Source organism: Myxocyprinus asiaticus, chromosome 2 (genome assembly GCF_019703515.2).
Source record: "Myxocyprinus asiaticus isolate MX2 ecotype Aquarium Trade chromosome 2, UBuf_Myxa_2, whole genome shotgun sequence".
Classification (NCBI taxonomy): Eukaryota; Metazoa; Chordata; class Actinopteri; order Cypriniformes; family Catostomidae; genus Myxocyprinus; species Myxocyprinus asiaticus.
The window spans coordinates 25,859,348-25,872,538 of record NC_059345.1 but is presented as its reverse complement, the minus strand read 5'-3'; the positions used below and the strand labels follow the sequence as shown (position 1 = coordinate 25,872,538).

The 13,191-nt window shown below is 41.6% G+C and overlaps 1 protein-coding gene across 5 annotated transcripts in view; it reads left to right on the top strand.

Annotated features, from left to right (window-relative positions):
• LOC127454525 (dysferlin-like) overlaps positions 1-13,191 on the top strand; it is a 130,970-nt gene that overhangs the window by 55,075 nt on the left and 62,704 nt on the right. For all 5 annotated transcript variants that reach the window (XM_051721844.1, XM_051721837.1, XM_051721842.1 and 2 more), the window contains 4 exons: positions 75-215; positions 825-869; positions 2,714-2,749; positions 10,940-11,041. In XM_051721844.1, coding sequence (XP_051577804.1) covers positions 75-215; positions 825-869; positions 2,714-2,749; positions 10,940-11,041 — 324 coding nt within the window. The remainder of the gene's footprint in view (positions 1-74; positions 216-824; positions 870-2,713; positions 2,750-10,939; positions 11,042-13,191) is intronic.

The following is a 13,191-nucleotide window of genomic DNA, read 5'->3' as shown; positions in this document are numbered from 1 at the left end:
AAATCAGGAAAAAAGGAGCTTGATCAGTTACTGTGTGAGGTAAACAACAGCTATTGTTGTGCTCTGCACTCTAGGGAGCTGATGAGTTTATGGGGCGCTGTGTATGCCAACCATCAATGGTATCTTCTCCTCGCCTTGCCTGGTATCCCATACAGAAGAGTGGGAAGGCTGCTGGAGAACTGCTTGCTGCTTTTGAACTGATCCGCAGAGAAAAGGTATGAGTTATCACAATTGTTGCAATTTTCATAATCACCAGCATTTGTGATTTATGATATCATGATAAAAGGTTATGATATATACAGTCAGTGTTCTCAAGTCATGTTTCCTAATAGTTATGATAACCTCAGTGATGATTTTGTGGGATAGTTTGGGTCCTCCAGAGACATATATCCCAGCTGTAGTCTGCAACATCTCTGTCAAAAGAAATGCTCTTATTATGAGATTAACCCACAAGTGTTTACATGGCACATATCAAAGCTTCTTTAGCACCACAGAGGAAGCTTTGTGGTTCCTTAACCCACGCATATTATTTGTATGCATAGTGCCTGACAACATATGATTTAATATTCAAAACCGCTCTTCAGTTTTACAGGATGTCTGTGTTCTTACACGTCATTGTGCACAAAGAGATGTGTGCTGTTTATTTGGGTGTGTTCATGTATGCTGGTCTCAGGGGCACTCTTAATGATTTTAAATGAGGGCTTTTTCACAATTGAACAGGACGGGTATGAACTAATAAAGTCAAACCCTCATTTCGAAATTTACATGTGCTTTTCCTTCCTACTTGTCGCTTTCTTTCTTTCTTTCTTTCTTTCTTTTCACAGCCTGCAGTTCACCACATACCCGGTCAAGAAGTTAGTAATCTTTCTGTAAGTTGCCTTTTATCGGTTCTGTGTAAAGAGACTTTCCTTTAACTTGTGTTGTTTTTATATTAAATGGGTCATGATTTGCTATTTTATAATTGTATTATCTTCCCTGAGGTCCAATGCTAATGTTCTAAAAGTTTTTTGCACCAAAATAGTCACAATTTAGTAATATATGTTAATTTTCCACCCTGTTTTTGGCCCTCTGTCTGAAACTTTCAGTTTTGGCCTAAGCGCCTCCTTAAAACTTCAACGTAAACGCCCACTGTTATGATTGGCTAACATCATGCAGCCGCTCAAATTCAGCAAACTCAACAGGAAGTGAATAAATAAACCCCTCAATATTATAAAACAAAATTGCAGCGTTTACACATAACGCACATCCATAACGCTCATTGCATCTGAATATATTCAACTGTTCATCTCAAGCACAACTGTTAACACTCAGTACCATAAACTATCAAACAGATATGACATTTTAAATATTCATGAATGAAACGATTTACTTATGTTTTTGAAGTGTTTTTAACTGCCCCATCCTTCAATGACAGTTCCTTTGCAAAGCTTGAATCGTATTATGTCTGTTCACAAGCAATCCATGCTGACATGAGCCAAATAAAACTAACACATCATAGTCCAAAGAACGGTGAAATAATGCACACATATACTGTAGGCGCACTAAGGTGCACATCGGCAGAAACGCACCGAAATGGTCAAAGGCGACCATCGTCAAAGACGTCCTATGTTTACATATACCAGCAATTAAAAATAGCGCAGATGAGTGAAAGAACGTGTCCATTATGCATATACGCTCAAAACAAGAGGCAGCAGCTGCATGACAGAGAATTGCTTCTCCCTTTCAGGGTTGTAACTTGACTGCGCGTCTTTTAAAAGTGGCGAGATACATGGCAGCAGTCAAAAATTTTATTCTCCATTTCATGACCCCTTTAAGCTGACTATATTTCCTATCCCCTACCCCTTAACCTAACTCTTACAGAAACCGGTTGCATTTTTAGATTTTCATTAAGACTTTGTTTAATGTTTGTTAAGCTTACATTAAGCTTTCATTAAGGGACTGTTGGTTGGACCCCACAATTAAGACAACACACACACACACACACACACACACACATGTTGGTGTGGCTATCCTTATGAGGACTCTCCATAGACATAATTATTTTTATACTGTACGAACTATAGATTCTATCCCCTAACCCTAACCCTACCCCTAAACCTAACCTTCACAAAAAACTTTCTGCATTTTTACATTTAAAAAAAAAAACTTTTAGTATGTTTTTTAAGCGATTTGAATCATGGGGACACTAGAAATGCCCTCATAAACCACATTTATAGCATAATACCCTTGTAATTACCAATTTGTGACCTAAAAATTGCCCCCCCCCCCCCCCCCCCCCCCACACACACACACACACACACACACACACACACACACTTCCTGTCCTCCAAGACACAGCTACTACCTCTTCTCTCAAATAGTCAGGACTAAATAATTGGTAGAGCTTCTGTAAATGACATGAACATCACTGCTGTCTGTTTGGAGACTGGCTTTGCTCAGCAGTTCACAGTTCAGGCAAATGGCCCTGTCTGGCCAATGCAGACAGCCAGGAGACTGACTGGAGATGCCAGTTGAGTTTAAGAGTGCCAGAGGCTCCACCCCATCCAGACCTGCCCAGCTGGCATCAGTTAGAGTGGGATAATCACAGGGAAATTGAATTAGAATGCATGCTTAGAGAGAGAAGAGTCAATCCACCCACATACACAAACAAATACCCACACTTTATTTATTTTATTTTAAAGGACTAAAATCAATTTTTTTCCCTCTTGTCCAGGGGGATATTACACCACCCTCACATATCATGGATGAGGTAAGGTTTGGTAGATTTTTGCTCATTCATTTAATGTCACTGTTTTGGAATAGACAATGAATCTTCAGTAATGAGCATGCCCAGATGAATTTTCTGCATTGATTTTAGGGGGAAATGTATGGAATGAATTCAAACATTTAAACACTCTTAATGGACTCTTAATTTAACACCCTTTTTTCTCCTGAGAAAAAAATAATTATAAATATAAAATATTAATAGCTACAGTCTTGACCAACACAAAATAGGTATCGTTTTAAAGCTTAGAAGCTGTACTTTACAATGCGTGTAGACATTATGACCAAAACTGAACAAGTGCTTTGAAATGGGCAGACAAATCAGAAGTGTTCCATATTGACAATTTATTAATAATTTTGCACTGTGCATACAACCCCAATTCTGAAAAAGTTGGGACAGAATGAAAAATGCTAATAAAATAAAAAAAGAGTGATTTGTATTTTATATTCACCCTTTGCTATATTGAAAGCACTACAACTACAGCTACACATTATATGATGTTTTTCCTTGTGAATTTCATTGTTTTTTTGAAAATGTACAGTAATTTCAAATCAGATGATTGCAACACGCTCCAAAAACATTGAGACAGGGGCAATTTAAGACTAATAACAATTTGACGAGTTGAAATAACAAGGTGACGTGAAACAGGAGATGTTAAACAGGTGAGGCAGTCGTGTCATAGTATATAGGGAGCCTCCAAAAACAGCCTAGTCCTTCAAGAGAAAGGATAATTCGAGACTTGTCAATTTGCCAACAGATGCTTCAGCAAATAATCCAACACTTTGAGAACAATGTTCCCCAATGACAAATTGGAAGGATTTTGGGAATTTCACCCTCTACAGTGCACAGTATAGTTAAAAGGTTCAAGGAATCTGGTCAAATCTCGGTGCGTAAAGGGCAAGACAAAAACCATTTCTGAATGCGCATGATCTCTCATCCCTCAGACGTCACTGTCTTAAAAAACGGCATTCATCTGTGATGGATATCATGAACTTGGGCTTGGGATAACTTTAGTAAACCTTTGTTAGTCAACACCACTCACTGCTGCATCCACAGATGCAAGTTAAGACTTTACTATGCAAAGCAGAAGCCCTACATCAACACTGTCCAGAAGCACTGCTGACTTCTCTGGGCTCGGTCTGATCTTAAATGGAAAGTAGAACAGTGAAACTGTGTTTTTGGTCCGAAGGGTCCGCATTTCAAAACGTTTTTGAAAAACACAGCCGTTGTGTTATCCAGGCCAAAGAGGAAAAGGGCCATCCAAGCTGTTATTAGTGTCAGGTCCAAAAGCCAGTGTCTGTATGGGCCAGGGGTGTGTCAGTGCCCATGGCATGGGTAACTCGCACATCTCTGAGAACACCATGAATGCAGACAGATATGCAAAAATTTTGGAGCAACATATACTGCCATCCAGCACCGTATTTTCCAGGGACGTCCCTGCATTTTCCAGCAGGACAACTTCAAACTGCCCGGATTTCAAGTGCATGGCTGTTTAAGCAGAGAGTGTGGATGCTAGATTGGCCTGCCTGCAGTCTTGACCTGTCACCAATTGAGAATGTGTGGTGCATTATGAAGCACACCATACGATAACGAAGACCCCGTACAATTGTGCAGCTAAAGACCTACATAATGGATGATTGGGGGGAAATTCCACTTTACAAACTTTTGTCTTCAGTGCCCAAATTCTTAATAAGTGTTATTAGAAGAAATGTTGATGTTTCACAGTGGTAAACACTCGACTGTCCCAACTTTTTTGGAGCATGTTGCAATCATCTGATTTAAAATTACTGTACATTTTCAAAAACAATGAAATTCACAAAGAAAAACATAATATAATGTGTAGTTGTAGTGCTTTCAATATAGCAAAGGGTGAATATAATTTACAAATCACTCTTTTTGTTTTTATTTGAATTTTTCATACTGTCCCAACTTTTTCAGAACTGGGGTTGTATTATTTTAATTAAAAGTAAAATAGCTAAGTACATGTCTTTGAAATACATGTTACATGAAAACAGGTGTTGCTTATCAGCCATTTATAACTTCACAAAAAATAAACAGAGCATAAAATATTACATAACATTACTTAGAGGAGGGGATTCCCGTTAAACGAGCCCACACGCAATGTAATCAGATGCATAGATCATAAGATGATCCACACAATGTGCACATAGCACATAATGTGCTATCTGGCTAGAAAACAAAGCTTTCCTGGATCATATGACTTCATCGGAAATTATGTAGTATGTTGTCCAGCATCATGGAACACTAAACCAATCGTATTAGGATTCAGATCACCGCAACAAGAGGTGGAAGTCATCCAAATATGGACAGAGAGGATTGTTCACTCTAATTACATATGGCCACCAGGAGATGGCGCCAAGTACATGACACAGACTCGATGATGGCTCAGATGACAGAATGGAACTGAATGAGATCTCGTTACTAATGCCTGCATGCTTTAGAGAGAGAGAGAGAGAGAGAGAGCATGTTTTATTTGTTTGGAGAGGCTTTTGGAAACTAAGATAAATTATATTTGTAACGCTATAACTTTTGATTGCTTTGTCGTATCAATAAAAATGTTTTACTCAGTTACAGGTGAAATGTATGGGAACAAAACAAAAGCAGTTTTTCGGAGCTACATTTTTATATCATGTCAAATCCGAAAAATAAGATCATTTTTAAATTTTTTGCTCAAGTTTCTTAAGCTGAGAGTCTCATAATTTATCAAAATCTTTATCATTAAAAAATTAAAAGTTTTCTTTAAAAGTATACCAAACAATTGACCCTCTTTGTTTTTTTTGTTTGTTTGTTTTTTTTGTTCCCTATCTGTCACTCACTCGATGTTGTGTCGATGTAGTGACACTAGGGGTCACTCTTGGGAGCCCGAGACACCTCTGGTCTTTGATAAAAGGCCAATGAAAATTGGTGAGTGGTATTTGCATGCCACTCCCCCGGACATACGGGTATAAAAGGGGCTGGTATGCAACCATTCATTCAGATTTTCTCTTCGGAGCTGAACGGTCATGCTCATTGAGCTGAATTCTACTGTTCATTCACCTGTGCTGGATCTGACGGCGCATTTCAGCGGCTTCTCCCTCCTCTGCACTGGTTCACTGTAGAGAACGCCCCTGGGCGCTTCGGTAGAAAACAAGAGTATATTTTCTGAAAGAGCTTTTTTCCTCTAAAAGAGTATATATTTCTCTAAAAGAGCGGCAAACACGGAATGTCTTTTTAAAGATGCCTCTCTGATTGTGTGTTATTCCTGGTTGCGGTGGTGAACGGAAGTTACCTCTCAACTTTGGATGGTCATGATCGCTGTCTTTCGTGTCTGGGCGCGACCCACATGGAGGCAGCGTTTGTGGATGGTTCGTGTTCTCATTGTGAGAACATGACCATGGCAACGTTATGGTCGCTTTTCTTACGAAAGCAAGCCACCCCAGCGGCTCCCCGCCTCGGTCCTTCTACCTACGGGTATGAGGCCAGCGCGGCTAGCACTGAGGGCGATTTGGGGACCCCAATGGGATCGTCTCTGCCGGGTATTCTCCCGCAGACCTCCCATTCCCCAGCACGCTCATCTGCCCCAATCGGGCTTCCGGATGAATTCGCCGGCTTGTCTCATGGCGAGTCTGGCTTCTTGTTCGGAGCCCGTGAAGATGATGAGCTCTTGAGTGCAGCATTGGAGAGCGGGCTTGTCCAGTCGGACATAGAAGTCTCAGCTGGGCTTCCCCCCTCGGGGACGATTACCCAGTCACAGGCCGATGTTGAAATGACGGACATGTTTTCCAGGGCGGCCGCAAGTGTTGGGTTAGAGTGGAACCCTCCACTCTCCCCTGAACCCTCGCGGCTTGATGATTGGTTCCTGGGCTCGCGGCGCCGCTCAAAGCAGCCACGGCCCGCTCCAGTGCCATTCTTCCCGGAAGTGCACGAGGAGCTGACGAAATCGTGGGAGGCACCTTTTACTGCCCGGCCCCGATTCCGCAGTTCCCCCGCTCTCACTACCCTCGATGGTGGGGCGGCCAGGGGCTATACGGCGATTTCCCCCAGTGGATAAGGCACTCACGGTGCACCTATGCCCGCAGAGCGCCGCCACCTGGCGTGGACGCCCTAAGCTCCCGTTCAAGCCCTGTTGGCTCACGTCATCCCTGACGGCTAAAGCCTACAGTGCTGCTGAACAAGCCGCCTCTGCCCTGCATGCCGTGGCTCTCCTGCAGGTCCACCAAGCCAAGGTGCTGAAAGAACTGCACGAGGGTAGTTCTGCCCCAGATTTGATTCAGGAACTTCGCTCGGCTACAAGGTTCCCACCACCCCTTTTAGGGACCAGGTGGTGAACCTGCAAGCGCTGCCCCAGGAGGAGACAGACTGTCATTGCTGTGTCCGGTGCGCACTTTACGCATCTATTTGGATCGCACACAGAGCTTTAGGATCTCTGAGCAGCTCTTTGTCTGCTTTGGTGCACAGCGGAAAGGAAGCGCTGTCTCCAAGCAGAGGATCACCCACTGGCTCATTGACGCCATAACTATGGCATATCACGCCCAGGACATGCCGCCCCCGGTAGGGCTACGAGCCCATTCTACCAGGGCTGTAGCGGCTTCCTGGGCCCTGGCCAGGGGTGCCTCTCTAACAGACATTTGCCGAGCAGTGGGCTGGGCAACACCCAACACCTTTGCAAGGTTCTACAACCTCCGGGTGCAACCGGTTTCGTCCCGGGTAGTGGCACGCAATACAAGCGGATAAGCCCGGGATAGCTGGCCGGGTGTATCGCTTGCACATAGCGCCTTCCATCTCCTTTTGAGCTGAAGATGTGTGCCATTAATTCCCAGTAGTGTTCACAAGTTTTGTTCCCTGGTTGACTTCCCCCAAGCCCTGTGGCAGTCTAGTTTTCGGAGAGACTCGCTGCCGGCCCAGTACATGTGCTAACTAAGAGTCCTGTTCTGGGGTTGGTGCTCAGCATGTGGCGGTTCCCTGTAAGGCTAACCCCATGCGATATATATCTTCCGCTAATTCGTTTCCCTGTTGGCAAACTGCGTCTTTTTTGGGCAGAGCCCCTCTGCCCCAGTCTCCATGTTTGTAGTAACTCCTCCCCCATTGGGTAGGATCTACCTTGAAGACTCTCCACATGGTTGGAAAGACCATGTGACGTATTCTTCCACTTAAATATAACCCCCTCTTTGGGCGAGGTGTGGTCTCCGCTGTGTCTTCCCCTTGGGAGGGACACCCCCGGACTAGACCTGGCAGCCCAGTCGGATAATCCCCCTTCTTTTTTAGGGAGTGTAAAAAAGAGAAGGGGAAAAGAGGCCACGACTGGGTTAAGCCTGTCTCTATCTCTTGGGTAGTTGACTTGTCCCCAAAAGGGCAGATTGACACTCATAACTATGTTGGAGGAGGTTACGTGTCGACCTGGTGTGCTGGCTATGAGGCACACAATAGTCTGCCCACCACACACCGCCAGTTCACGTAACACAGTTCAGCCAATTGTGGTGTTTCATATAGGGACCCCTAGTGTCACTACATCGACACAACGTCGAGTGAGTGACAGATAGGGAACGTCATGGTTACTTGTGTAACCTCCGTTCCCTGATGGAGGGAACGAGACGTTGTGTCCCTCCTGCCACAACGCTGAACTACCCGCTGAAATGGCCGGACCTTATATCGGCTCCACAGCATAAAACCTGAATGAGTGGTTGCATACCAGCTCCTTTTGTACCTGTATGTCCGGGGGAGTGGCATGCAAATACCACTCTTCAATTTTCATTGACCTTTTATCAAAGACCAGAGGTGTCTCGGGCTCCCAAGAGTGACCCCTAGTGTCACTACATCGACACAACGTCTCGTTCCCTCCATCAGAGGGAAGTAACCATGACATTTTTTGTAGAGTTATAAGCCTTTAATTATGGGCATGCACCTGAAACAGGAAATCTTTAAAAACACCTTTAGAGCTTAAAGGGTTAAATCATGATCAAATCATATAGCCAGAGTATTTAATAAACAAGAATACAAGGAACAAAACTCTGGGTGTGCCAAATTTGCACCAAAATTGACACTGCATTTTGTTGAACAGAAGAATGCACAGCAGTAAGAAGAATCAAAAACTTTAATGCATATTGCATTTAGGGAGGTTTGACTTAAGTGTGTGACTTCAAATATAAACATAAAAATAACTGTAATGTCACATTAATTATATAGAGCCATTATGATAATCATGTATGACTTAATGAAAACTAACAGACAGTAAGTTTATTATGCATAGGCCTAAAATATTTGAATACCATCACAGGAACATTTACTGAACAAATAATTGAAATATAAATGAAATCTGTCATGTACTGTTTACAGACAGAAAATTGTCATCTTTAAATCAAGCAGAGTCACAGAATTAACAAGTTAATGGCAAATAACTCGTAACTCAAATAACTCATTTCATTTGGGTATGCAAGCTGACATTTTTGGTGGCATTTGCACACATGTGGCTACACCACTGACACAAGGGATGGGGGACGTTTATAACTTTGTGAATCTGTGGAGCTTTCTGCAGGGTTTTGGGGGCACTGATTTCGTTTGGGCTTTGTAATGAGTCATATTTCTAATTGTCCCCGGACATCTCTTTTCTGTCCTCTTGTTTTTTTTTTTTTCCTTTCTGTTTATTTTGGTCATTTTCAAGCTTGTGCTTCCAGGATTCCTCTCTGAGAATCAACAGCAGCAATGGGTACATTCTATCATACACAAACACCTTCATTATCAGTGTCCTGCAGGAACATTTGATAAACTACAAAAATATCCCAATCTAGTTTATAACAGAAAGCATTCAGGCATTCGTAGCAGCCTCTGCCAAACATCCCTCCAAAGATCTGGGGAGCTGGGATCAATAGTTGAGTCCAAAATGTCATTCCCAGTGATTTTCATTAGGCTGTGGATAATGGGTGATTAGGTGTAGATTATTATTATATCTAGTGGGTAGATTCCTCCAGAACTCGATGTACCTCTTTGATTTCTTTTTTATGGGGCCTGCCGAGGGCAAGATCTTGTTAGAGGTTCTTTGAAAATTGAGCACCCTTTCTGTTCTGACTGTGTTCCCAGCTCTCCTATTTACAGGAATCAGCTTCGTCCACACCAAATATTTGTATTGTTCTGGTGTGACATTTCAAAAAGACACATTATGATTTAAAAATTGTGGAACTAACATGCTAGCATTAGACTGCAGAATAGATGTTCTTCATTATATTCACACACACAAGAGACATAATCACACAGAATGACACAAGTATGTTTGCTCTGTTTTGACAATAGTAAAAGAAAACATAGGTAATACATGGCAAATTTGGCAAAGAATCACGCAATTGCAAGCAATTTTCTAGGGTCATACTCTTGCAATCTATAAAGCTTTTTCCTTTTCCTCTGTACTTTCTTTTTGCTGAAAGTAATAGCATGATATCAATAATATGCTCTGTTAAACCACTGAATACAGTGGCCTTTCCGAAATTTTATGTTTGTGTCCAAAGACACCATGTTGAGCAGGCTGACTTTGTGTAAGCCTCTTGTATAAGCCCTGGGAAACATTTTCACTGATAAGCAGATTAGAAAGTCTACCTAGGATGTGTCCGTTTAATGACACTATTCCAAATCCTTGCTTTAACTTAATTAAAGTCAGACATTGCATAGCCCAATGCTCCAAATGTCCCTTTGCACAGAGCACCATTGTATCCAACAGTAGTGCCCATTCATCTAACAATTGCAATGGAAAGAGGCAATCCTTGATTTTTTTATGTTGTGGGATGATTGCTAACTCTAACTGACATGTAAAATGATGATGTTTGACTTATTGTTGCTGCTATTAGTTACCAATTTCCTGTTTGTTTTCACACTTATTTTCTAATTTGTGTGTGTCACGTAGTGTGCTCTAAGAAAAGGTTGGAACCAACATGTTTCTTCCAGTTACTCATCTATTGATAACTACCAGATGCATTAGAGTAATGCAGCAATCAGAGTGAAGTTGTGTCCCCTAAATATACCGTTTGTCTCTTTCAATTATGTGACATTAACATTTTGTATGTTTTCTGAAAGTCTGAAAATCATTTTCAGGTATCTTTCCTTGCTCTTAAAGAGGAGTTGTTATGTGTAGTTAAGTGCTGAATATCATTATTGATGAACTGTTGCTCATAATGCTTTTCTCATTGGTAGCCAGAGGACTCTGATTTGCCCTATCCACCTCCGCAGAGGGAACCTAATGTCTACATGGTACCACAGGGGATCAAACCTGTCCTACAGCGCACTGCTATTGAGGTGGGCCCAAAACACAAGCTTAAGTTATCCCTTTACACAGTTTTAAAAGGTTCTGCTGCTACTGAGGTTGAAGTATGGGTAGGTTAAGGGTTTAGATTAGGGTTAGGGTTTAGGGTAAGGGTTAGGTTTAGCATAATAGGTAAATTTTAACAATGTAACTACAGATGTAATTCAATGCAGGTACTTTAAATGTAATGCAACAACACTTACAGTCGTGCTCAAAATTTGCATACCCTTGCAGAAATTGTGAAATTTTGGCATTGATTTTGAAAATATGACTGATCATGCAAAAAAACTGTCTTTTATTTAAGGATAGTGATCATATGAAGCCATTTATTATCACATAGTTGTTTGGCTCCTTTTTAAATCATAATGATAACAGAAATCACCCAAATGGCCCTGATCAAAAGTTTACATACCCTTGAATGTTTGGCCTTGTTACAGACACACAAGGTAACACACACAGGTTTAAATGGCAATTAAAGGTTAATTTCCCACACCTGTGGCTTTTAAAATTGCAATTAGTGTCTGTGTATAAATAGTCAATGAGTTTGTTAGCTCTCACGTGGATGCACTGAGCATGCTAGATACTGAGCCACGGAGAGCAGAAAAGAACTGTCAAAAGACCTGCGTAACAAGGTAATGGAACTTTATAAAGATGGAAAAGGATATAAAAAGATATCCAAAGCCTTGAAAATGCCAGTCAGTACTGTTAAATCATTTATTAAGAAGTGGAAAATTCAGGGATCTCTTGATACCAAGCCAAGGTCAGGTAGACCAAGAAAGAATTCAGCCACAGCTGCCAGAAGAATTGTTCGGGATACAAAGAAAACCCCACAGGTAACCTCAGGAGAAATACAGGCTGCTCTGGAAAAAGATGGTGTGGTTGTTTCAAGGAGCACAATATGACGATACTTGAACAAAAATTAGCTGCATGGTCGAGTTGCCAGAAAGAAGCCTTTACTGTGCCAATGCCACAAAAAAGCCTGGTTACAATATGCCTGACAACACCTTGACACGCCTCACAGATTCTGGCACACTGTAATTTGGAGTGACGAGACCAAAATAGAGCTTTATGGTCACAACCATAAGCGCTATGTTTGGAGAGGGGTCAACAAGGCCTATAGTGAAAAGAATACCATCCCCACTGTGAAGCATGGTGGAGGCTCACTGATGTTTTGGGGATGTGTGAGCTCTAAAGGCACGGGGAATCTTGTGAAAATTGATGGCAAGATGAATGCAGCATGTTATCAGAAAATTTTTCTGCACGAAAGCTGCGCATGGGACGCACTTGGACTTTCCAGCATGACAATGACCCTAAGCACAAGGCCAAGTTGACCCTCCAGTGGTTACAGCAGAAAAAGGTGAAGGTTCTAGAGTGGCCATCACAGTCTCCTGACCTTAATATCATAGAGCCACGCTGGGGAGATCTCAAACGTGCGGTTCATGCAAGACGACCAAAACTTTGCATGACCTGGAGGCATTTTGCTAAGACGAATGAGCAGCTATACCACCTGCAAGAATTTGGGGCCTCATAGACAACTATTACAAAAGACTGCACGCTGTCATTGATGCTAAAGGGGGCAATACACAGTATTAAGAACTAAGGGTTTGCAGACTTTTGAACAGGGGTCATTTAATTTTTTTCTTTGTTGCCATGTTTTGTTTTATGATTGTGCCATTCTGTTATAACCTACTGTTGAATATGAATCCCATAAGAAATAAAAGAAATGTGTTTTGCCTGCTCACTCATGTTTTCTTTAAAAATGGTACATATATTACCAATTCTCCAAGGGTATGCAAACTTTTGAGCACAACTGTACATAATATGTACATTGTATCAAATCCTTAAGTACATAGTAGTTAAAGAGACCTAATATAAACTGGGTCCAAATATTTAAGATTTAAAATGACCATCAGGATGTAGTGTGTTTTTTTTTTCCCCCATTTATTCAATGCCCTTCCTTTATTACTAGCTATTTTATTGCCATCTTTATGCATAATGGGTTTGTCAACATAAAGCAACATTGCAAAATAGATGGTTAACTTTCACAACCTTACAAACCTATGAAATCTTGCTTTGATAATGTTTTTCTACCTCTCATGATTTAGTTCACCAAAAAATGACAATTATGTCATTGTTTACTCAC